The sequence below is a fragment of the Ochotona curzoniae genome, unplaced genomic scaffold (genome assembly GCF_017591425.1).
Source record: "Ochotona curzoniae isolate NIBS_2020 unplaced genomic scaffold, NIBS_Ocur_1.0 contig_1274, whole genome shotgun sequence".
Lineage (NCBI taxonomy): Eukaryota > Metazoa > Chordata > Mammalia > Lagomorpha > Ochotonidae > Ochotona > Ochotona curzoniae.
The window spans coordinates 642,113-667,872 of NW_024465023.1; the positions used below are offsets into that span (position 1 = coordinate 642,113).

The 25,760-nt window shown below is 41.0% G+C and overlaps 1 protein-coding gene across 1 annotated transcript in view; it reads right to left on the bottom strand.

The window, feature by feature from the left end:
• Window positions 1-206: 206 nt before the first annotated feature.
• ACE2 (angiotensin converting enzyme 2) overlaps window positions 207-25,760 on the bottom strand; it is a 38,844-nt gene continuing 13,290 nt past the window's right edge. Inside the window, exons 5-19 of the mRNA XM_041001204.1 lie at window positions 24,368-24,480; window positions 23,576-23,681; window positions 20,878-20,975; window positions 18,707-18,876; window positions 16,163-16,389; window positions 12,779-12,923; window positions 11,323-11,421; window positions 10,536-10,658; window positions 10,004-10,176; window positions 8,816-8,874; window positions 6,180-6,280; window positions 4,965-5,081; window positions 2,334-2,528; window positions 950-1,092; window positions 207-489 (exon numbers count right to left, since the gene is read on the bottom strand). Coding sequence (XP_040857138.1) covers window positions 984-1,092; window positions 2,334-2,528; window positions 4,965-5,081; window positions 6,180-6,280; window positions 8,816-8,874; window positions 10,004-10,176; window positions 10,536-10,658; window positions 11,323-11,421; window positions 12,779-12,923; window positions 16,163-16,389; window positions 18,707-18,876; window positions 20,878-20,975; window positions 23,576-23,681; window positions 24,368-24,480 — 1,835 coding nt within the window. The 3' untranslated portion in view covers window positions 207-489; window positions 950-983. The remainder of the gene's footprint in view (window positions 490-949; window positions 1,093-2,333; window positions 2,529-4,964; window positions 5,082-6,179; window positions 6,281-8,815; window positions 8,875-10,003; window positions 10,177-10,535; window positions 10,659-11,322; window positions 11,422-12,778; window positions 12,924-16,162; window positions 16,390-18,706; window positions 18,877-20,877; window positions 20,976-23,575; window positions 23,682-24,367; window positions 24,481-25,760) is intronic.

Sequence of the window (25,760 nt, forward strand, 5' to 3'; positions counted from 1 at the left end):
CACGTCTGGTTCCTAATCTGACAGCATCCATAACTGAACATAACTCTTTGAAACTGCTTTCAAAACCATTTTGTACAGTAAAAAGGCTTCTAAGACTTTTGGCAAGCAAAGGGTTCCAGACAGACAACTTGGCCCACAGAAGTGAAAAGCAGACAGAATGGCCAGAGATATCAGCACATAAGGACACACATGACCACCAACATGTGCAAATCTAGTAAATATTTATTGATACCTGCTTTGTGCTCAGCTCTCAGACATTGTGAATGGGTACAAAAGATTGAAGCAGCTGGCTATATACTTCAGAAGGCAAATATTCCACAGTTACAGGAAAACAGAAGAAGGCTGTGATCAGGCATGCTCTGGGGATCCTGGCGGCTCCTGGTGATAGTTCCACATTGTTGGGAGATGCTGATCAAGCAGCTGGAGACAAATGGTAGGGTCCACCGCCTGCTCTTTAGGTTCTTGTTCTTGCTTCTTTTGGCCTGCCACCTGAAGAAGACATGGTCCATTCCAACCATCACTATGGCAACTCACTATAGCACTTGGACAGAGTTATTATAAAGAAAGTACATGTTCCGTTACACTTAGATTCAAGTGTACGGTATGTACTACACTCGATTCCCAGGCCTGACCTCAAAAGTGATCCATTCAGACTTCACACAAGGGCCAACACTTGGTGTCATGATGCATCATTTTGTTTGCAACTATAGTAAGACAACAGAAACTTCCATTTCCATTATCTCTCAATGGCCTGTGAGGTCAAAGGCGCCCTGTCTCTAGTGTTCTCTAGTCTGAACAACCCTATCAGGGAACAGAAGGGAAGTTCACACTGTAAACAGCATCCGCGGGGATGCCCATGCCTCTGCAGTGCCCCCTTCAGACAGCTTGTCCCGAATACAGACATAGGTTTGATATTTAATGACACCTTTATAATATGACAAACACTTACATACTAACGCCACCTCAGAAAGAAAAGGACTTTTCTAAAATGAAGTCTGGATATCATCATTGTTTTGGAATCCTGGATTATTTTCTCCTTTATTTAAGTCCACTAAACCATAAGGATTTTCTTCTCTTTTTGCTCGCCTTTGCCTGTCAAATAAAACAAAGCCACTTTAATAGTGATGTAAGGAGAATATTGCCACTAATCAGACAGATAAAGATCAAAAAGTTTCAAGTCACCCTGTGCTAAGAGGCGGGGTTGGAAGGGATAATAAATTTGGTGATATGAGTGTAAATGGGCACACTTTCTGTTAAGGGAAATTTGGGAAGTTGTCAAAATTAGAAATGCACCTGATCCTTGACCTGACACCCCCTTGCTGTGATTTATGTGACGGTGACATGGGTGACTCTGAAAACTGCCCACCTTAAGCCACCACAACTTTTTCAATAAATACAAACACTCAAAAATAGCATATAACAATAACTAACATCTCTAGAACACATTAAATGGGAAATGGAAATATGCAGAACACTGTGTATAGTCTGCTAACACTTGTAAACTAAAAAAGGACATGAATGTATGGATTTCCAAGAAACTGATAGTTTTGGATGGTTTTAGGAAGAAAATGTGGAAGCAAATGATAATAGAGACTCTGTATCCATTTAGATTTTCTATTTTCACAACATTGATACATTATCTGCTCAATGTCTAATTTTTAAATGAAGCTACTTTGGAGAACTAAATATCTCTATAATTTGAGCAAAACAGACATGCAAAGATTGAGTCAATGACATGTTTAAAAAGTTCAAAGTATGAATAGGGCCTTGTTAGGCGCTATGCAGTGTTATTATTATTAATCTTCATTTTATAAGCCCTACAGAAAACTATTTCATAAAGTCAGAAAAAGAATGCAGTGGTAAAATATTATAAATCAGATCTCCAATGATTTAAACTCTCAGTGAACTTTGATCCTAAACTGCAGAACAAATTGGAATGCAATGACTAGGAGTTAAGGAGATGAACTGGTGTTTGAGTTGCCTAAAGAGGAATTAAGGTGGTTAAAGAGTAGCAGTTTGAAGCAAATCCCATTGTTCAAGGCTATCATTGGTCCAGGCTCTGCAGTCACTCTAGACTGAGGAGGATCCTGCAGTAAGGACAGGGCTTCCAGCATGGAAACTACACTATGACCTGCAATGGGCTTCTCTAGGGCACTCTACAAAAGCCCAGGCCAATCACTACCATGGGGCCTCTCCGAAAGGGACATGCTGATGACACATGGTAAGCATCTAGAGCATACATCAGAACTTTCAGGCACATAATGACCTACGTAAGTACCTGTCCCTAAACCTTTGAGTCTTCCGGACAGATATGCTTAGAAAAGGTCCCCTACCTCCTTCGCTCTCTTATTCCAGTAGAGATCAGGATAATAATGCCAGACAGTACAATTCCCATTACAATTCCGAAAGCAATCAGCCATACAGTGACAGGCGACTCATAAGGGGGAGCCAGTGTTGGCTGAATCCCCACAAACTCCAGGCTGTCATCATCCAGGCGGAAAATATCATTGATACGGCCCCGGGACATCCTGTTTGCAAAAGCAAAACACAGAAAAGAGACACTTATTCAAAATAAAATTATTCCCAAAAGGATCTGAGAAGGCTTATCATAAAAACGCACACCTAGGGGCTGGCACTATGGCATATGGGGGTGAAGCCACTGCCTATAGTGCTAGCATTTCATATGCACATTGCTAAGTGTTCCAGACACTCCGCTTACCAAGCCAGTTCCCTGCTAATGTGCCTGGAAAAGCAGTGGAGGGTGGCTCCAATGCTGCACCCATGTGGGAGTCCCAGAAGAAGACTCTGGGCTCCTGGCTTTGGTCCTGTACATGCCTGACCATCGTAGCCATTTAGGGAGTAAACCTGTGGATAGAAGATCTCTCCCTTTGTCTCTACATCCTTCTCTCCATAAGTATGCCCTTTTACATAAATAATCTTAAAAAAAAAAAAAAAGAGCACACACCTAGCAGCAGGCGTTTAGCTTCACAGCCAAGTTGCCTGCATCCTACGTTAGAGTACACTAGGTTTGGTTCCTATCTCTGCTCCTGACTCCAGCTTCCTGCTACTGCAGCCCTTGGGAGGCAACAGTGATGTCTCAAGTAACTGGGTTTCTGCCACCAGGTGGGGAACCTACACTGAGTTCCTGGCTCCCAGCCTGAGCCCCTTAGACTCTGTGGGCATTTGGGGAGTAAGTCGGTGGAAGGGAATTCACTCTTTCTGTCCATCTGATCTCTCTGCCTTTGAAATATTTTTTAAAAGAATGTAGTATTAAATAGCAATTATAGATAAAAATAGTAGATAATCAGGTCCAGTGAAGGATATAAGCTTTTGACAATTATACATCTTTCATGCCTTGCAACTTAGGTTAGTCTTGTCAACAGATTGAAAATGTGCAATTGGTTGCCATGTTTTCATTTATGACTACTGTGCTTAAAAGGCAAATTAGCATATATAAGAGTCTCCAAAAAGTTCATGAAAATGCATATTATGCAAAAGCTATGCATGGACCTCTCTCTCTTTTGTACAAAACAAACTTATCTTTTAATTCCACTTTTTAATCTACCTTTTGCTCATTATTGGCAAGATTATGCTGTCTGTAAAGTCTGTTTATAATGGGTTTATCACAGGTGGAAAAGGGCAAATAATAGTGTCTGGTATTTAGAGCAGCGTTGGAAAGCAACCTCAGCCACCATCTACAGCATTGTGATGGAAAATAACTGAATTCTAATGGAAGCAAAAGGATGAAGGTTATTTAAAACAAACCAATTAAATGAATAACATTCTAGGTCAAAGACCCAAGTCTGGCATTTCATCCTCCTGCACTTGGGTATAACCAGAGAGATAGAGATGTAAAAGCCTTATTCGGTATGTAACCCTGGCAAATTAAGTCGAATAAGATCTCAAGGCACTCTGGAGATAGAAAAGTTCAAGGTATTTTCCACCTTGCAGATGGGTATCCAGGAAGGCTGAACTCGTTCATGAAAGATCTCACCTGGCAGTTTTTTCCATGACAACCACAAACCTTCTGGAGGCAGTGAACCAGTGAGTAGATGTGATTGGGGGACACACTCCAGCCAAGCCAGATTTATTAGGTACACCCTGCCTAGCAAGCCTTAGATTGACTTCCAAAGGTAAACAGGATTCACTGATGCAGCTCAAGAGCGCCACCTAGTGAGTCGCCCAGAACCAGTATATTGCTTAATCCCGTGAAAGCTCTTGTTTTAAACGACAAAGGTGAATCAGCCATGAGGTCTATCTATTGGTCACTCCTGCAGTCTCTTTTCGGAAATAGCTGAGGCTGAGGCACAGGGACACATTCTTTCTTCAAATGGCAAGACCAACAAATGGCTAAGGAGTCCTAGGCCTGCACTCGTACTTCAGGTTTGCGGCAGTGAAATGAATCCTACATCAAAGTCCTGAGAGCAGATAACGGCACTACTTACCCACGTCCCTTACGCACTACCTGCCAGGCCTGTCAATTGTCCTTTAGCTAGTACCTGCTTTCCATTGCCTGAGAGCATGCTCAGATCACAACATCTGCCCTATCTGGAGACTGAAAATGCTGGGGAACCGATAGCACCTGGGAGCTGTCCCCAGTCACTGACTCAGGCCTCTGATGGGACAGGTAAGTGATCTGCATGGTCTCTGGATTTCGCAGCAGGAGTGAGCATCAGCTGTCCACAGAAGTAGCTTGCCTGATGACGTGTACTCTACCGTCCTTCCTACCTCTGTCTTCAGCCCACATTGTCCCATCAGCGCTCCCTGGGATCACCTCTCAAATAAGGCACTTACACTTCAATCCTTTTCTAAGGCCCTACATCCAGCAGAACCCAAACCAAGTTTGTGGGATGAGATGAAACACGTAAGCAGGCAGAACAATGCCTGGCACACAGAAGGAACCGAGAAAATAGTAGCTGTTGCCCTTGTGCCCTTGCATGGTTTGTTTAGAAGTCAGATGTTACCTGATAGCTTCTTGCACTTCACTTCTAGGGATCACGTCACTTACATTGTTTGGAGAAGTGACAAAGAAGTTGAAGGAGATTCTTGGTTTCAAATCACTCACCCACACATCCTGCTCCCTGTGGAAAAACAAAAGAAACAACTTCCTTGTGGCACAGATGACGCAGTGGAGAAGACAGGGCCGTCCCTTACTGGTGGAAGGAGGGGGTCACAGGTCGAGGAATATGGCGCATGACAACGGGAGGATGTAATTGCCTCCAACCCCTTAACACTGCCCAAAGCACATGGAAACAAATACATGAAAGTTGCAGTGCTGTGCTTTGGAGCTGGCTCTGCCCCTGTATGAAAGCATAGGTGAGTCAGCAAGGAGTCCCTGGTGGCCTGGACAGTGATAAGCAGCACAACTAGCAAAGACAGTCCCCAAGCTGGCACCCTGGAGGGAAGGCAGTGAGCGAGCTTTGCTGGGACTTCTGGAGTGATCTCAGTAAAAGGCCGAGGCAGGCCATGCAGCTCCCACGGTCCTCCCCTTCTTGTTCAGAACAGCCAAAGTGTTCAGATTGGCCTTCCAATCCCTCGGGAGCACTCTTTTCGCTCTCCTGTCACTGGAAGCAGATCAGACCTCCTACAGGCTCCTTAGAAGATGCTCTGCTCCAGTTACACTGGCCCCCTTGCTGCTCTTTCAACGGTCAAAGGGTCTGCACCTGCTGTTTCCCCAGATGAGAAGTTTTTTCCCAGTGCCACCCTTGCTGGCTTTTGCTCCAGCTTTATGTATTTGCTTAATTATTAGGTCTTTTCTGACCCAAATTACGCCTTAAAAAACCCTCTCACTGTCGTACACACCTATCAGTACTTCTTAATCACTTCATGGATGCATTTTTTTTTCTCCCTAGCACTTGTTACTATGCAGTTCATTATATTTCACGTCTGTGTTATACACACACAGCATATAGGCTGGTATGCAAGTTCAATGGCGGCAGAGTCCGACCTCTTTTTTATTTTCAGGTTGAGGGTAGGTCAGAGCTTTTGGAAACAGCGAGAACCATGGCAAACTGGAAGTCTAATAAGCCACAATCAGCCTGAATGGAGCGGTGCAAATTCCAGGATGCCAAAGAAGTCGCAAAATTACTAGAGATTTCTCTTAATTTCACTTGAAGTAAATTGTAAGCACTTCTGGAGTGCCTTCTGGAATTCAAGAGTGAGGAGACTTGAGAACTTACCGAAAAGGAACTGTCTGCTGCTTCATTTCTGAAAAGTACTTCCTCAGGGCATAGGCAATTGATGAGCGGAATAAGTACATTTCACTGTCACTCCACTCATACTGCAAATCAGAAGACAGACACTAGTCAGTAGGGATCAGAGGATGGATTTATTTGTTTTAAAGATTTCTTTATTTTTATTGGAAAGACAGATTTACATAGAGTGAAGGAGAGACAGAAAGATACTCTATCTGCTGGTTCACTCTCAGTACTCTGGCTTCTCTTTAGATCTTTCGCCTTTTACTAAGATCTCTGCAGAGGACCAATCTCAAAGTTGCGGGGGGGGGGGGCGGTGGAGGATGAATCTCAAAGCTGCTGCTCAAGGGGAGCCTGGTGCAGTGGCGAGGATTGTTCTTGGGAGGCACACAGCCCCCATAGCAGGGCCTCATGACTCCAGCCCTGTGGTGGCTGCCACCCACCTGGAAAGCTGTGCTGACTTCCTGATTCTGGCTTCTGCCCAGTGAAGCCCTGTTCACTGCAACAGGTGATGAGTGAGCCAGTGAATGCAGACTCCTCTCTCTCCCCACCTCCGGTAAATAAATCAATCCTTAAAAAAATAGTACTAAAGCCTCTGCTTTCCAAGCATCCCTTCCTATTGCAAACATCCTTGCACCGCTCAACATCAACACAAGAGGGCGTCAGAATCCCCTGGATGGCTCATGAAGACACTGCCAGCTGGGCCCCTCCTTGGAGCTTGGGCTGAGGTTGCAGAGCTGTGCTGGCACCGACTCCCAGCTGGTGCGTAGTAACGCTGCTGGTGGAGCGCCACACTGTAGACGGCACTGGGCTCACTGGGTCTTCTACTGTGGTTCCACACAGATAAAAATAATCATCTCAAGGACAGGTTGACAGGCAGCAGGCAATCAAAACTTCAAATGGCTGTGCATTGTGGACAAAGAAGTTGAGTTTTTACTACTTTTATAGCTTTCCCAGCCAAGCTTTGACAGTGAGTGTCTGGGTGAGTGGGAACTCTAGGGTGGACTATGTCAGCCAATGGGACTGGAAATGATTTCCTCAACCTTGGAGCAATGAAATCAACAGCATCTCAGAACTCTTATCCAAACCACCTAAGCAGTACCCTCAGAATATGCTCCACATTGGGGACCCTGGGATGACATCGGGTGCCAGTCCCTTGTTCCCGGGTACTGACGCGGTAGAGCTGCTGGGAGCAGCCCTCTCCCCTTCTCTCCCCACTTTCCCCAGACACAGAAGGATAAACGAGATTGGAGGCAGTTGTCTCATCCGCTTTTTCCCATTCTTTGGCCCTCCCCACCCCAATCTGTGGTTCACATGGGCGTATATCCTTCGTAACTATGTAAATACCATCAAAAGTAAAATTAATGTATTATTAAAAAAAAAACCCAGGAACTTGAACTCTCAGAGTTTGGTAATCAACATACTTCCATTTTATTATTTCTTTTTTAAATATTCAAAAAACATTGCTCCTATCACATTATTATATTTTGATGTCTTATATGTGAAAATGATACTCCAGTTAGTTGGGTCTTGGACAACACGGCACTTTGCAGGAAAAGTCAAGGGATGAAAACATAATCTTTGAATCCACCTGGACTCAGCAGGTCCACTGCAGCAGCCTGGACTGTTTTATCCAACAATCCCACACTGACTTCCAAGCCTGTAAAGGCTTCCTGGTGCCACAGGCCCACCCTGGCCTTCACAGCTAGCCTGTTCACTGTTCTTCCCCAACTACTCTTCTCAGGCTGAACTAGCTGAGACAGGTGTGCAGGAGAGAGCAGTAGCTGATAACAAACGCAAGTCACAAGAAACTATAAGCAATAACCTTTTCTATAAACATTTTGTGACCCGCAAAGATATCACTACCCCAATGTTCTGACATTTTGCCATGATGGGAACACCTGAGGTGCTTCTAGAGCCTTGCTGGGCCGCTCCTAGAGGAGCAACATTAGAATCTCCAGGGGTGAAACACAGGCATGAACGCTTTGCAACTTCCCCCCAAAGACTGTCAAGTTTGGGAAACAGTGTTCTAAATCAGAGCTTTTGAGTTTTTACTGTGGAAACAAACCGGCGGGGAGCATGCCAGAATGCACGCCCTGATGAAGTGGACCCCAGAGCGAGGCCCCCAATTTTGTACTGTGGGTAAGTTTCCAGGTGATCTAGAGACTGCTGACCCACAGAACACACTCTGAATAAAGCCAGGACATAGATAATTGAGCAAAACAAAGCAAACAAAAAAAAATTCCTAACTATATTGCTTCTAAAACAAATAAGCTCTCAAAATACAACCATGTCCTCTTCCTCAAAACAAACAATGGTGGTGATAAGAGTCCATTGGAATGATAACATTTGAGATTGAAGACCAGTACAGATATTTTTGCATTGATCTTTACAACATCTTCAAGGTAGTGAGAAGCAGGCGGAGCCTATTCAGTAAGGAACAAGTTGCTTTAAAAAAGAGAGAGAAAACAAAAAGCTGAAAGCTAGACTCTGGGGCTTATAGTTTGGAAGATAACCATGGGCCTTTCCTCTTTCAGACAGTGCTGAAGCCTGGTTATCCTGTCCTGTTTAAGGGAAGATGTGCATTGCAAAATAATGGACGCACTGTCCGGAATACTCACTGCATTTTCTCCCAGAGCTGATTTTAGACTTATCCTCACTTTGATGCTTTTGTCGGCATCTGATTAAAGAGAAATTGCAGATTGCTGGTTACAAATGACAGACTGATCACATGTGCTTCCCTTTTTCCCTTCCCACAGTCCCACCAAAGTGCTAGACAAGGATTTTTTTTAAAGCTATAAACATACTTCTGGGAGATGAGAAATGGTGGGAAGTGGGAGATAGGAAGGCATGGCCTATTGTACACACAGAGGACTTGGAATGCAGGTACAGCAGAGGGTGGAAAACAAGGCTGTGGTTAAAAGCACTCTGAGGAACAGTTGATCCTTAAAGTGTGCCCTGTGTGCCCTTGCTGAACGGTCACTCGGAGGCCACGTCCCAAAGAACAAGAGATAATCCAAGATTACATGGAATCCAGGAAGCAGTGGATTTAACCCAAGAGAACAACAAACATAAGGATGACTTGGAATGAGAGCTGGTCCAGATAGAGGCAGAGGGCGTGAGACTCCCAAAGGAAAGTCTCCAGGAAACCTGGGAAACAAATCAGATTGAAAGAAATCAATTCATTGGAACAGTCATGGGGAAAATTCCAAATGCAATACAGCCAGAAAAGTAAGTAGGAAAAAAAGCTGAGGGAAATAGAAACTTTGGGACAAACAAAAGTCACATAAGAAAGCACACAATATAATGTATTACAATGATGAGAATGACAGCTGCTTTACTAAAAATTACAGTAAAGCTTTATTGTGAGAGTAAAAGATGGAAGTAGAAGAAACGGAAGTAAAGGTCAAAAACTGAGCAACAACGAAAGGGCAACATAAACAAATTATTTAGCAGTGCGAAAGTAATTGCCAGAAAGAAATTAGAGCACTAAAATTGTTAAAATATGTTTCTTTTTTAAAAAAATACCAAACTATGGAGAGACTGAAACTCATACTTGCTCAAAGCAGAGTATAAGACAGACTTAGAAGTGTATCCATGTGTGCACATGTGCGTAAGTGTGTACATGTTCATGTATGTGTATAGTAGCTGTCACAATGCCAAGTACATAGTTAGTGATTATATATGTGCTTCCTACCCCCAGTAGACAACAGCTGCCACTGGACTACAGTCAAAATCAGATTCTAAGTAGAGAAAAAACACACTCGGCGACAGGGACGTTGCAAAACATGTCAGCATGCGGTACTCACAGGGAGTCCAGTCAGTGTTCCAGCCTACAAAAGAATTCCTGTTCTGGTCTTTCAGCCAGGTTAACAAGGGATCAAAGTAGTTGAGCAATGGTCTTACATCCATATTTTTTGCTCCTACAACATTTTCCAACGCTAAGGTCCAAGGTTCTGATTTTCCAAGACGCAGCATATTGCTATGTGGAAAAAAAAAAAAGAGGGTATTCAGGATATTTAGAGAGATTCCAGAGGTACATATACTTAGTCTCTTCCCTTTTACTTGGATAAATTTGCTCCCAGCACAGATATATAAGCCACAGTGACAAGATATTCATCCTTCGCATTACAATAACCACCAAGGCAGCTGTGAAACTACAACGTGGAGACCTCAGGTGCCTCAGTCAGCCTTTGAATACTCTAGGTGCCTGTGTGACCACAGGGAGAGCATTCACTTTGTGCATGATGACATTTGGAAGCCTTCAATTTCCCTTTTGGAATCAAAACATCAAATTCCAGCTGAGAGTTATTGTCTGAGGAGACTTGAGGCATTTCTTACAGCAGCTTTTGCCCAGCTTGCGTAGAATTTGAGATGTCACATTTGTACAAGGGGCCTTCATGTTGAGCAGCTTGACAAAGGGCTTCTTGAAACTGAAATTGATAAATCGTTCTTGTGTAATATCTGTACAAGAGACAAAGAAACACAAACTCAATCCCAGTTAGGTTGTCTATATTAAATTCTAGAGCCTAAAAAACTAGAACCTCTAGTAACCGAAGAGGTTACTAACAAAACCTCTTTCTCCAGAAAGGCCCAAACAAGAACTCCCCAATGTCATCACACTCTATCTACTTTGGATCTATCATTTGATAACCAAGGCAGCTTTACTCAGCTAAACGTTAGCTAAGCTTTATATAGTGTTTTACAGATTTATAGGCCAATAAATCTGCATGACAAGTCAAAAATATTGTTCTCATTTTATCAATTGAAGCAACTGAAGCCCAACAAATCCAGGGCCTGGGACTAATAGATAAAGAGCATGTTTTATTGCAATACCTCGTAAACTAGGCCAGGAATAAGAAGACAAACACAAGTACTTTTAAATCTGCCCCAATGGTCCTACTGATTCCTTCATGATGGGGAAAAGATTTTGCACAAGTTTTATTTAACCCAGCAAATCACATCAGGTTAAACTGAACTAAATTGGATAATCTATAATGCCCTTGGAGTGGACAGTGGAAATAGGAAGAGAATCTTACAGTTATCACTACACTGACTTCTATTTTTTTTTTCATTAGCACAACTCCCCACAAACCCTCAAGGGTGTGCAAAGAAAATTGTCATTTACCGGATGAACGAATAATCATTAGCAACATGGAACAAAGAGGCAGGGTCACAGTAGGCTTCATCGTGGGGCAGGGGTTCTACCACCCCGACGATCTCTCGCCTGTGGGAAGAAGGGGAAAGGGCGCATTAGTGAGGGGCACTCAGCAGGAGGAGCTATGGTTGGGCACAACTTGTGCAGTCTTATCAGTCAACAGCAGTCATATTTGAAGCTGGCTATCAGGTAAAATAGAAACAGTGTAAAAAGAAAAAAAAATGAAAGAATGTAAAGCCATTTTGGTTATTATCTTTTAGTTTTTAGTGTAGCCAAGATATTCCATTGAAAAATATCTACATCTTCAAAACATGAATTTAATAAATTCATAAAGTACAAAACCAACTAATTGCCCTCAGGGACCGCACTTTATGTGTTCATGACAGAGAGAATTGTGTGAAATTGAAATTTTACTTTTTTGTCAAAGCTAATCCAAAAGTCCCCTTCTCTGGAACTCTGTACCCAATGCCACCTACTCCCTGGCACAGCCTTTCCCAGCTGTGGCTCTTTTTTTTTTTTTTTTTTTTCATTTTCCTCCAGTTCTGTAAACATTCACACACGGCTTCTTCTTGCCCTGAAGACTCGAATGAATAATAATTTTTAAAAAGCTGAAAATTAATAAATTGGTCCTTTCCTAAGTCATTTTACAGTTTTAATGGAAGATATGATGCTTAACAATATTGAACATGTAGTACTATCGACACACTCAAAGTAGAAGGCAGGGCCAAGGAAACTTTATGAGTAGATGGCAACTGAATGGAGACTAAAAATACAAAACTGTGGTAGCTAGTGCACGTGTGTGGGAAGGGGCCCTGAACTGGCATTCCCCTGACCCAAATGGCACAGTGCAATCATTCAGACTTAAATCCCCATCAGCATCTTTCAAGACTATCTATTCGGGTCCCAAATATTTTGACTAGGAAACACGGAAAATATCCCAGGAAATATCAGCAAAGGAGTGAAGAGGTAAGGCAGGGATCGAAAAACCGTCCCCAAAGTGTGAGCTATCAAGGATAGCACTGCGGCAAGACAGCTGAAGCCCTTTGAGGAACTCTGGGCCACAGGCCGGAGCACTCCCACAAGGAGGCAAATGAGCTTAAGTGGTGAGGGCAGGCGTTTAGGCTACGGGCTGGGACACCTGCATCCCATATAGGATATTGTGGCAACTGGGTAGACCCTGGAAGGAGTGATGATAGCTCAAGGTTTTTGATTCCTTCCATCTACACGGATGACCTGGGTTGAATTCCTGACTCTCAGCTTCATCCTGGCCCAGTTCTGGCTGGACCAGCCCTCTGGGGAGTGAATCTGCACATGGAAAAACTGCCCCCATCCCTCTTTCTTAATTAAGCCAATTGGACAATAAGCAAATAAATAAGAAGTGGTCTCCTGAGACAATGTTTTGCTGGTTACATATTCATCGACTTACTTCATCTCCCACCACTTTTTCGTCCACTGATCTTTGGGAATTTCACCCTTAAAAACCATCCATCTCCACTTCTCCAACATGTAAGTAAATGGTAGAGTTCCAACAATTGTGAGTGCTTGTTTGAGTAGGAAGTTTATTTCTGTTTCTAGAAATAAATGGAAAAAAGGTATATATTAAGATGCAGATAATAGTAGCTATTTCATGTTTAAAAAAATAGTTTTCCTAAGCTCAAGATAATATTCATTGAGACCAGCACTGTGGCACAGAGGTTTAAAGTGATGCTTGTGACACCAACATCCTATATGAGTACCAGTAAAATCCTGGTTGCTTCACTTCTAGTCCAGCTGTCTAACACACCTGGGAAAGCTGCAGAAGCTAGTCAAAGTGCTCGGGCCCTGCCACCCAGGTGGGAGACCTGCATGGACTTTCAGGCTTCTGGCTTTGGCCTGGCCCAGCCCCGATCACCGCAGTTCAAGGTTAACTTTATATACTTGAAACACAGAGTTACAGATTCAAAGAAGGAAAAAACACACAAGAGAATCTTCTGTCCACTGGTTCACTCTCCCGAATTACTGCCAGTAGCCAAGCCTGGAGCAAGATGAAGCCATGAGCTTTCTCCAGGTCTCCCACGTGGGTGCAGGGGCCCAAGTCACTTGAGCTATCATCTGTTGCCTTCCCAGGTGCATTAACAGGGAGCTGGATCAGAGCTGGAGCATCTGGGACTCAAACCAGTGCCAATATGGGATGTTGGTGTCACAGGAAGTAGCTTAATATACTGTGCCATAACACTGCCTCCACCCAATAAAGGAAACAATTTTTTAAACTCTTTAAAAAATGAAAATTAATATTCATAAAGAAATGTTTACTATGTAGATGAGAAGTATTTACAATGAATAAAAATATTTTGTATGCATACCATCTCAACTAAGAAATTTAGAGTAGAGTAGAGCCTTAGAAGAAAAGAGGCAAATAAAAATCCACAAGTTACACCACTCCTCATTTTTTTCATTAATCCTAATTGTCTTCCTTAAATATCTCTTATCAGAGTTAGTAAAGGTTATTTTATCTACTTTTCCTGTTATACCATTTGTTCTGGAAAGCTCCATGGAGACAATGACTGAAAACATCTCATCTAAGAACATATGCTCCATGGAGTGCCTGCTACCCAACACCCTCTCAAGTCTTTGCTAAATAAACATGTAGTGAAAAGATAGTGAAAAACTGGTAAGCCAGGGACGGAAAAAACAAAAATTTTAAGAATTTTCCAAGAGCACAATCCTTGATCATTGAAAGTACAATGCAGTGGCTGGCGCTGTGGCATAGCAGGCTGAGCCACCACCTGTGACATTTGCATTCCGGATGCACACCAGTTTGAGTCCTACCTGTTCCACTTCTGATCCAGCCCCCTGTGTCTGGAAAGATTCAGAGAATGGCCCAAGTGTTGGGACTCCTGCACTCACAAGGGAGACCCAGACGGGGCTTCTGGCTCCTGGCTTCAACCTGGCACAGCCCCAGGCATTGTGGCCATCTGGTGAGTTTATCAGCAAATGGAAGATCTCTCTCCACCCACCTGTTTCTCCTTGTTTCTAACTCTGCCTTTCAAATCAGTAAATCTTTACAAAAAGAGAAAAAGTACAATGTTATCTAAATGTACTGGTGCTTTCATTACCAGAGATTTTTAAGTGCTTTAACAGATCATATCATTGCATGCTTAGTGACATGAACAGGCAGAAGAGCTCAGTTCTACTATACCAAGAAAGCACACTGAAACATTAAGCAGGAAGATGTTATGTACTTTGCACATCACTCTCTACTATTAAAAATCAAATGTTTTCTATATGGTATGTACTCAGTTAATATGAGGGCTCTTCAGCAAGTTCATGGGAAATGAGAATCATTTAAAGAAAAAGTCACTGAGATTTCAAACTTTTATTTGCGCCAAGATAAAATTAATCTTTTGATGTCATTTTTCCAAAAACATTTTTAAATCACTCAAGTATTTGGAAGAAGAAAGGAAGAGAGAGAGGAAAGAGGACAAGGAATGGAACACTGTGTTTGTTTAGCATCATTCACAGCTCAGGAGAAAACCTAGCAAAAAAGTGGGACATTCACCACACATAATGTCATCTCTGTCACAGAGTGAACCAACCACGTTTTGCTTGCTCTTGTGAAACATTAAAAATTGGTACCACAAAGAGTTGCATGTTGATTTAGTATTATTTTGAATTAGGAAGCAGATGTGGGTGCTGTTAACCCCCTTGCCTGTGGGGTCTGTATGCACATGACGTACTTTAGACATGAGAGTGGCTTTACACTAACCCACTGTGTTCCATCAAGTCTGAGCCAGCCTGAGAGATGTGGGAGGCCTCCAGGGAAGATGTTGAATGGCTTGAGTTTGAAGGGACATTACAGGGCAAACTCCTGTTTCAGCTGGATGACCAAATGTTTTAGTACCTTCCAATACTGATATCCTCCTACCCATTTTTAAAAACCTCCAACTTTTAAGTTTTATTTTGCTCTGTACACATTATATCAAAAGGCTTTAGGTTAGGGATCTGGCTTATACTGGGCTTTGGTTTTACCATTACATTGCTTTTTGATCTTGGGCCATTATTTCCCTTTCTTGTATTTTACTTTCTCCACTATAAAGTAGCTTTAAAAATGTGTTCCACCTCTGTGGCCTAGTGGCTAAAGTCCTCGTCTTGTATCTGCTGGGATCCCTTGTGGACACTGGTTCGTGTCCCGGCTGCTCCACTTCCCATCTAGCTTCCTGTTTGTGGCCTGGGAAAGCAGGCCCAAAGCTTTGGGACCCTGCACCCGTGTGGTAGACCTGGAAGAAGCTCCTGGCTCCTGGCTGCGGATTGACTTGGCTCCAACTATTGCAGCCTTGGGGACTGAACCAACAGATGGAGGATCTTTCTCTCTGTTTCTCCTTCTCTCTGTAAATTTGATTTTTTAATAAAAATAGATAAATCTTTAAAAATTTTGTTCAAGCTCTAAAATTTTGCAAAATCTTTACCTAAAACAAGAGGAAGAGAATAAGAACCCTGACACTAGTTACATGACTTTGGATAAGCTACTTTTCAGTTCTGTGGGCCTTTTTCAATACTTTAAACTAAAAATCAAAATTGTGTTCAATATTTGCAACAGAATAAATTTCCATTCATTCAGTTACTCTATATTCCTTTTTAGAAAAATATAAAACCACAAGTTAGCATGCTCTTATATATACTTAATTTTCCCCCGGCAGCAATTGCCACTTATTCATAAATATCTTACATCTTATGTGGCAAAAAGTAAATATTTCCCTTGTGTGATAATAAATACCTTTGATCACATAGGATTAAATAACTCTGTAATACAAATCATGAAAAATGCCCATACCATTGTCTTCATGAAAATCATATGGAAGAAGGCCAATGGATTTCAGGTGCTCAGGCGTGGCTGCAGAAAGTGACATGATTTCTCCAACAGCTTCATGGAACCCTTCATTTGCTCCATTTCTTAGCAGGAAAGGCTGTATGGCATATGCCATGTCATACTGGATATGTCCCATTTCATGATGTGCTGTCAGATAGTTGTCCATTGTCACCTTTGTGCACATCTTGATCCTGTACAAAAATAGGCAAATTTTACATGAATCTTACCACCGTTCCTTACTCATTACAGCACAATTGTATGGGAGTTTGGTAGCATAAATACGTTTTCCAAGATTTAGTAACCAATGAAACTTGAGTCCCTATTTTTTACGTCCTAGAAGCTATATAAGCTGTTCAATATAAAGAGATGCATGATGATGAATCCTGTTTTACTCACACACTCCAAGAAGGCAAATAATCACGGTACTTTGTATAAATCTCTGAGGCAAGTACTCTATGAATGACTAATAGCACAGTGTTAGGTATGACAATAGCGAAGGCAGGCACGTTCTCCTAGAAGCATCGAGAAGGACATAACTGAGGATGCAATGAGCAATCACGACCCTGATCAACATGCAGCAATTTGCTAGGAAGGTAGCAAGGATACTGACATTCTTGCAGGTGTTCAATGAGAAAGGCTTGAAAGAAATAGCAGAAAGAAGCTAGAAATTGAGAATTGGAAGTCATTAGCAGTTAAGTCACTGAGTGAATGTGATGAATGACGCGAAAGAAGGCCAAAGACAAAAATCTCAGGAGGTTCCAGAACTTAGGAGGTGAGCAGAGGAGTTGTCTCAACGGCGATAAAGAAAGAGCAGAGAGGTCACAGGACAATGAAAAATGCCACACGCAAAAGCATGTCATAAACATTGTGTGATTCTGCTCTCACCCAGCAGGCCAAGGACTGCCTCTGGGAATCTCGGCATGATCCTTTTCAACATGACAAGAATGCTTTAATTCAGGTGGGCATAGAAGTTACATTTCAGTTGATTCTTAAATTAATTTTCCTACCTCTCTGATCATGTCACCCCTGGATAAATCCCCATAAAGGACTACTGAAGAACAAACAGCCTCCTTATATACTGCCAACATGATCCCAATCTGCTTTTCTAAATTGGCTTCTCTTCATTTTCTTTTGGAACAGTTATAAAAAAAAAAATTGCTACTATATATTTACTGTCTTGTTTGTAAGATGCTCTGCTAGGAAACTTGTTGCGAATGAGTTTGCACAAATTTCCTGTGCTAGGCAGACCCACCATTTCCCCAGCTGCATGAGTCAGAGCTGATAAGGGCCAATAGCTGCTGCTTCTTTTTATTGCTTTGCTCAAATGGAGGGTTCCCCAGCATTCTGATTGATTAGCCCGCAGACACTGACTGACTAATACAGGGTACAAAAGGCCACTCACCTTGTGTCAAGGTGTGCGACCAACTCAAGAATTCCAATCAGGCGCTGCTCAGCTTTAAGGGCCAGGCTGAGGCCCGTCTCCAGCAGAGGTCACAGCCTTGCTTGTTTCCCACCTCCTTCCTCTGATCCAGCCTTTTTGCTCACTCCACTTGGCCTGACAGCTCACCCCAAACAAAGCATTTGTACCAAAATCTCCAAGATAAGGAACCTAACCGAAGACACTTACAAACCTGCAACTTGAGAATTACTTTTCTACTTTATAAATAAGGAAACTGAAACCCAAGATTAGATAGCTTGTCCAAGGTTGCCTAGTCATTAAGCGACACACCCAGGATTCAAAAAACTTCTGCCTATGCTACCACATCACACAACCTTTCCTACACATGCCTCTCGTTCTAGCCAAACTTGCTGACTGCAGCACCCATGCCAGGTCCTGTCTTTGCATTTAATCCCATCCCCCATCTTGTTCTCCAGCTCTGTTCAAACCCTTCCTGTATTTCAGACCCAATTCCAATGAGAGCTGCAGAGCTCTCTCTGATTCTCTCTCTTGTTCTAGCCATGCTCAGTGCTCTCCCAGCTCCTCATAGAAAATTCCCTAGGTCTCTTTTATGACACGGGCTACTTTCTTCCTTTTATCCCAGTGTTCTGATTTCCCTAACCTGTCTTATTTATAAATGTGAAACATTGAAAGATCAACATCTGATTCACATGTCATTTTCCATAAATCTTACCTTCAAACCATTCCGAATGAGAGAAACAACATCGACCTTACCCTGACACACCAATGAATGCATCATCTGAGGCATCTTCAAAGAGTTTATGAGCAGTGCATATTATGAAAAATCAATTCAACAGTTTCAAAACCTTTTTGCATCAAAATCACTTCATATTTTATTTTGACTTTCCCACAAACTTTTTGAAGTACCCTGTTATTCCAAATGAGGCAAATTATTTAAAGGTTCAAGTTAAGGCCTGCTGTCAAGTATCTGTTTTTTTTTTTTTAATCCTGGAAAAACTCAAATAATCTCTTTTGTGCTCAGAGAAGAAGAGGAGGGATCCAAGTTCAGTTTCTCCCACAAGATACCAGATGTGCATCAACCTCTCTACCTGAAGTCATCCTTTCCTAGGTCCCAAGCTGTAGGGTGGCAGACAACTTTCCGGCCATCTCCTGGCTCAGTTAGCATGGAGTTTTCCCAGAATCCTTGAGTCATACTAGGGAGACCAACAGATACAAAGAATTTCTCTGCCTCCTTGAAGATCCTCTCTGCATCCCAGCCCTGGAAGAAAAAGAAACAGTATTTAATTCTAACACCAAAATAACAACATTGTTTCTGGTGACTAAATACCTTAACATAACCATTATGAAAGGTGATTTGGCAGCATGTATGGCCAACTTACAAAAGTTGTACATTCTTTGTCTTAGTAATCTTGTCTGTAGGGAACTAATCTAGGAAATTTTCAGAAATCAGGTAAAAAAAATTACACTGATTAATAGGAAAACAAGTGGAATCAGTCATCAGAAGGGTTAAATAAATAATACCTTTGTATAATGAAAAATTGTGCAGCACCCAAATTATAAAGAATTTCTATCTATAAGTGGTAAGTGAAAAGTCAAATAGGCTTCTCACATAGTATCCTCTTAATAAGAAAACACAAGGAAATGCTACCAGTAGACTGAGTACATGTGATTTTTTTGGGGGGGGTCCCTATTCTTTACATCCATGAACAAATACACACAATAGTGACCTATTTGCTAAAAACTATTCAACTCAAGTCAAAAGTAACTGAGCTTCTTCAAAGGACAAGATCCTATATTAGGCTTGATGGTAGAAATAAGCAACAAAGGGAACATGGATGCACGGACTTTGGAATCAAAAAGGCCCAAAGATGACCTTCCAGCCAATGAGTATTTGAGCCTGGACGTCAAGCCATGTATGAAATCTAAACTTCCAGAATATTCTGGAACTGGAGAGAGACAGCAATAAGCATCTCCACCAAGTAAACTTTTCTGGAAGCTAGTATGCAAAGAGCTTAACACGCCTGCCTAGGAGATAAGACCCATAACAGGCAAGCTAAGTTTGTATAGTTGGCAGATAGTACACAAATAATTTTTAGTAACACAGAGAACATCCTCCGATTTCAAAGACTAGCAAATCTGTTTTTTCTCCTGTGTCAGCCATGGGAATGTCAAGCAGGATATGAGGTTATTTTTTTAAAATGGTTGACCTTTAAAGGCTTAACAGCAGGCTATTGAGATTGATGTGAGTATGTCCTTCTTAAGCCGAATGAACATATACCGAAATAGTGCAGACTAACAAGCACAGTTAACATCTGCTGAAGAAACAATAAAACAATTTTGGAAAGATTAGGAGTCCTGAGTTCGATCCTTAGTTGCTTTTCGTTGTCTTTGTGAGTTAGGGAACGTAATTTAGCTATACCTCAATTTCCTCACCTAGAGCGAGCATCCAGCACAACAACCTGTCCTGACGGTCTGATAGAGAACATTAGGAGAGATGGTTTAAACATCCCTTAGGAAGGCTTAAAGTCTACACAAAACTCGCCTTTAGTGCTGGGTGACTACAAAATTGAGCTAGAGCAACTGCAGGAGTTTGGAGATGATTGAAGCTTCATGTTCTTATTTTGCAATGCACATTCCCCAGGGGTGTGTAATGAATGTGAAGACACTCATGGCACTGCTACTTGCAGGCTTAAAATTGTTAATAAACAAAGATACAATAATGTATAAATAGTAAATTATGATATGACCATCCGAAGAAATGTTATAAGACAATTATAACCATAATGTAATTTCATCAGAGGAAAGGAACATAAATAACTTGGACAATTACACAAAGATGGTTAAGAAAAGAGTGATTTAAATGTTACTTTAAATATTCTTATAACATTTCTAATACTAATGATTTAATATGTGACTATATTCCAATGACACTCTTATTTTCAGTACTTATGGAAATGACTGGTTGATGACTTAGCAATGACTAACTTTGACAAGAGTGATGCCAACCAGCTAATTCCATATCTTATTGTTTAATGGAAAACACAAGTCACCTCCATTTTGAATATTCCTTAAGAATATCAACATCACAACATGACACTGTAAATAAATTTTAAATTAAAAAGTACCTAGATAAATAAATTTTAAAAAGTTTTAAATTTCTGTTTACACGGTTTTGCATACAAAAGATAAAAACAGAGAGACAGCATGAGAAGAAATAAAACTGGAATTTAGGGTTAATTTAAAGGGCTCTTCCTCCTACCTGGTTCACCATTGTGTCAGTAACATCTATGTTGGGTTTCTGTCCAAAGGGGACTGTCAAAGAGTACAGGTTTGTCCAAAATCTACCCCACATGTCACCTGTTTAAAAAAAAAATCTGTCAATACATGAAACACAGACCTGATTTTACATAGTGTAAAAGGCAGGATTGGCAAGCTGACTATATACAGTATAATTCTAAACATAATCACGTTTCCATGCTTAATTTTCACTGCTGCATTTTTTCAGCATTTCCTTCTCCTATCTAGTCTAAAAGGCTGAAATAACAGATTATGTCATTAAGCAAAGCTTGCTGAAAATCATCCCAGTTTCTCTAATTTTGAATTACAATCTAGAGTTACAATTTATTACACAAATAGAACATCAGGGCTATCATACATTAGAAAGAAATTTATATAATCTATTATTCATGGAACAAAATACAAGTTAAACTTTTAGTAATGCCAGTGTCAGCTTCAAAAGAAATTACGTAAGATCAGCTGATGGACTTCTATTAACAGGTAACTGAATTCCACTTTTATTACTATAATAAAACATTTAAGTCAATGTTTTTAAGTATCTCAAGTAAAACAAAATGATATTCCAAGGCCAAATACCCTAAATGGCAAGGTGGATCTAGAAAAATAAATCAATCTAATAGCAGGATCAAAGTTCTACTATCAAAGAAATTGGGCAACTCCATATTTTTCCAAAGATAAATTTTAGTAGAGATTCATGTAAAGCTTCACGCTTAGATTTTACAGAAAAATTTATTCACCATAGAACTGTAGATTTTATATCAGGCTAAATCACAGTCCACAGTAAATACCACAGACAACCCAACAAACACTACGGCTGGGCTTGTAAAACACAGATGTGTTGGGGTAAACAATCCACATGCATATTGGAGTGCCAGTCCTTGCTACTGCATGTCTGATCCAGTTTTGTTCTAGTGTGCCCAGGAGGCAGTGCATTCTGGTTCAAGAACTCCTGCCATACAGATGGAGTTGCTGGCATCTGCTTTTGAACTGGTCTAACCCTGGCTGTCACAAGTATTTGAAGAGTGAATCAGCACATGGAAGAAATCAATCTATTTATCTTTGTTATGCTACACTTCAAATACATCTATAAATCTTTTAAAGTACATACACAAATGTGATCTTGTACTAAAGTGATGGAGTGTATAGAACAAAGGCCAATAATGTGATGTTTTCTCCATATGTTGGTCTAATTTTATTTGAGGTAACTTAAGTTCTGAACATGGCAGTTGAAGCAGGACAAGGACAAAGTATATCTTGTTCAAAGAACAATTCGCAAAGTAGGAATGGCTGAAAATCTGTGTAAGGAATTTAACTTGGAAAAAAGAAAATAGTATGTACATGTGATGACAATGATAGTCACCAAAATGAGTTACATTTTACTCTGGCATCAGGTCCTAGGTTACATTTTATATGATGGATGACTACAAATACTTCAAAAGTCATTTGTAGATTCATAATTGAAATATTCTGGGTAACAATATAATATGGAAAAAAGGAGTAATGAATTAAGGGCATTAGAAAGCCATTAATTCAGTTCCATATCAGGTAGAGCGGTCCTATAATTGGTGCCCTATAGTTATGAGTTACTCTATTTTGAAAGCAACAAAGACCCTCATCACATCAGAAACATTTAATCCACTGTGTCTTGTTGCCCTATAGGGCCATAAATGTACCACTTATGCTAACTTTGAAATAAAATCATTTTGAAATATTCACAGAATTGCAAAGTTGGGACTTCATGGATTAAGCAGAAACCAAATTACTGGCTAATGTCCATTGAGGATGCTGCAGAGGCCGTCTTTTTTACTGATAGATTTGTACTTTATTTGGCTTTGACTGCTGGGTGGGAAAGGGGGGAACAGGCACTCGCCCTCACATGACTGATGTAATTCCAAATGAAGTATTTTTCAGCAAGAACTATTAGTGCAGTAAAGGAATGAGCACTGACTCTTCCAGCTTGGGTATATTTAATTCTGGAAAGCCGCCTTCTCATTGCTGACCACCATTAGGCTGGCAAACTTGCTTTCCTTTGACAATGTGACGTAAAAATACAGAACTCCAACTCAAGAGCTCAGCTAATCCACTGGAATAGTAAAAAGTCTTGTTTCCGCTTCCTTTTTCATTTGTACCTAAATGGGCTGTGCTAACATAATAATAATAATCAACAATGAGCCTTTCAAAACCTGATCTCTATTTCTTCATTCACATATTTTTTTTTTCAAAAGTGTTATGTGGGGCCTTGTTTTTAAAAAGACATTGTGTTGGGCCCAGCGCTGTGTCCTAGCGGCTAAAGTCCTCCCCTCATATGTGCTGGGATCCCATATGGCGCCAGTTCTAATCCCAGCAGCCCCACTTCCCATGCAGCTCCCTGTTTGTGGCCTGGGAAAGCAGTCGAGGATGGCCCAAAGCCTTGGGACCCTGCACCTGTCTGGGAGACCCGGAAGAAGTTCCTAGCTCCTGGCTTCGGATTGGCTCAGCTCTAATCATTGCGGTCACTTGGGGAGTGAATCATCGGACGGAAGATCTTCCTCTCTGTCTCTCCTCCTCCCTGTATATCTGACTTTGCAATAAAAGAGTCAATAAATCTTAAAAAGAAAAGACATTTTGTTGGTGTAAATGGCCAAGAGCCAAGAATACAAAGAATTCCTGGAGTTGCTTACCAAGCAAATGAGCAGGGAGGCATCCAGTAGGGCTCATTTGGGAATCGTACTTCTCCATCAGCTTTGTCCTCACATAGGCATGGAGTTGTTCATAGAGTGGTTTAATCTGAAAAGCCCCAGAAGAGAGTTTAACCAGAAGTATCCAACTCTGTGTTCTAATTCTCAATACTCAAGCTAGGAGCTTTCTTTGGACAAGTGGACTTTCCTTAAATTATTTCTCTCCCCTCAAATATTCTGGGGAGTTTGAAACATTTCTTCTTTCTAAATACTGGTGATGTATAGCTTCAATGCATGAGTTAATAAATACTCCTCAAGGAACACAAATCTCAAAATGAAAGAAAATACAAAAAAAAAAAAAGATTTCAAAGATACTTAGTTCCTTTGTTTTAAAAATTAAGGTGTTAAAAAAAAAGTCTTATTCAAAGCCTAATGAAATAGTAGAATTAACTGAATTAATTGTCCTGAGGAAGAAAGAAAAAGCTACGGCCCTGCTAACAGAGGAAGACAGTGCCAGGCCCCGGCAGCTCCCCAGTGCTTGTGGGAATCAACCAGATGAGTGCTCTCGTTAATCTGGGTGAGAGATGGAAGGCAGCAAGAGAGCAGGAGCGTGGTGATCATCTGTAAGCTGTAAACGTTTCCTCTAACTCATTACAAACTCTGGTATTTCACAGCTCTATGAGGTGTGGGAGTGGGTGAGCACTGTGTGAAGAGCAAGCCAGAATGCCTTTGATCATTGCACCTCTTCCCCATGCACTGCCGTACGTCAATCTCTACGTACAGTTTCTCAGTTACCTCCGAGAAGGTGCGTTCCACATCTTCAATCAACTGGTTGCGGCTATAGTCATAGCCCCCTGTCCCTTCAGCTTCGTAATCTCCTCTCCAATAATCCCCATAGTCTTCATAGTCTTGTTTTGTTTGTTTGTTTAAAAAAGAAGAATACATTAAGGAAAAGAAAGGAGGCACTGTTTATGCAATTTAGCATTGCTAAATGATTAAAAGAGATACAAAGTTTTACCAAATTTTATTGCCCTTCTAAAATTCAATTCAAAGGGAGACAGAAGAATAATAACACTAGCTGATTCCATGGAGCACTTGCTCTATGCCAGGAGTTTAAAGGTATGATCTTATTAAATAAGCACAAAAATTGCACACAGATGACATTACTATAAGCCCCGCTGTGTAGATTATCACCATGTGCTTACTTCCAAAAGAAATGTTAGTGTGTGTACTAAAAGTATATAGTATACGGTTATGAGATACATACACACGTGTATATACATAAACATACACATAGTAAAATGGCTATTGTAATGAAAATGAACATAACATTATCTCACAGAATTAAAAACTTTTCCACAATGAAAGAGTAACTAAAAGCTTATTTAGCCCAAATTTTGACCCCATTATTACTAATTTAACCCACATAAAATTAGGTCTTCAGACTTGCTCAGCTGACGTATCTGCCACTTTGTATCCTCTGACGCCTCTTTTCATTTTCTCCTTCCCCATCCTGAACCTGGTTACCACTGTATTAGTCTATATCTCCATGCTGTTTTAGATTCCATGTGTGAGATCACGCAATAATTTTCTGTCTGACTTATTAACATAATGGACTGCAGTTCATTTCATGTTTATGCAAAGGACAGGATCTATTTTACTCAGACTCAATAATAGTCCAGGGTACCCAAATTCTTCATCCATTTGTCTGTTGACAGACACCTAGGTTGCTTCCATATCTTGGCTGTTATCAACAGTAATGCAATGAATGCAAAGTGTAGGTACTTGCACAAAGTGCTAATTTAATTTCCTTTCAGTAGATGCCTAAAAGGGGAATGGCTAACAAGGGTCAGAGGCATACTGCTAGTCTCCTAACCCTGCATTTCTACTCTTTAAAAGTCAGTTTGCCTCATTAGGTTTAAACCATATTCTATTTCTAAGCTTTTAATTCTCATTTGTTCAACGTCATATTTTTCATGTATGGCCTAACTCGCTGGAGACATTGCCTCAGCGGGCTGATGTTTGTTAAAAAAAAATTCTGTTAATACACAAGCACCTCTCTTTGTGAGTCATTTAGCAGCTCATCATTGAGAAACAGGAGCTTATACTGCGATGTTAACTAATAAAGGTTGTAACTATATTTTTGGAATTTTTATAGACACAGTGGCAGTGGATGATCAGGAACATA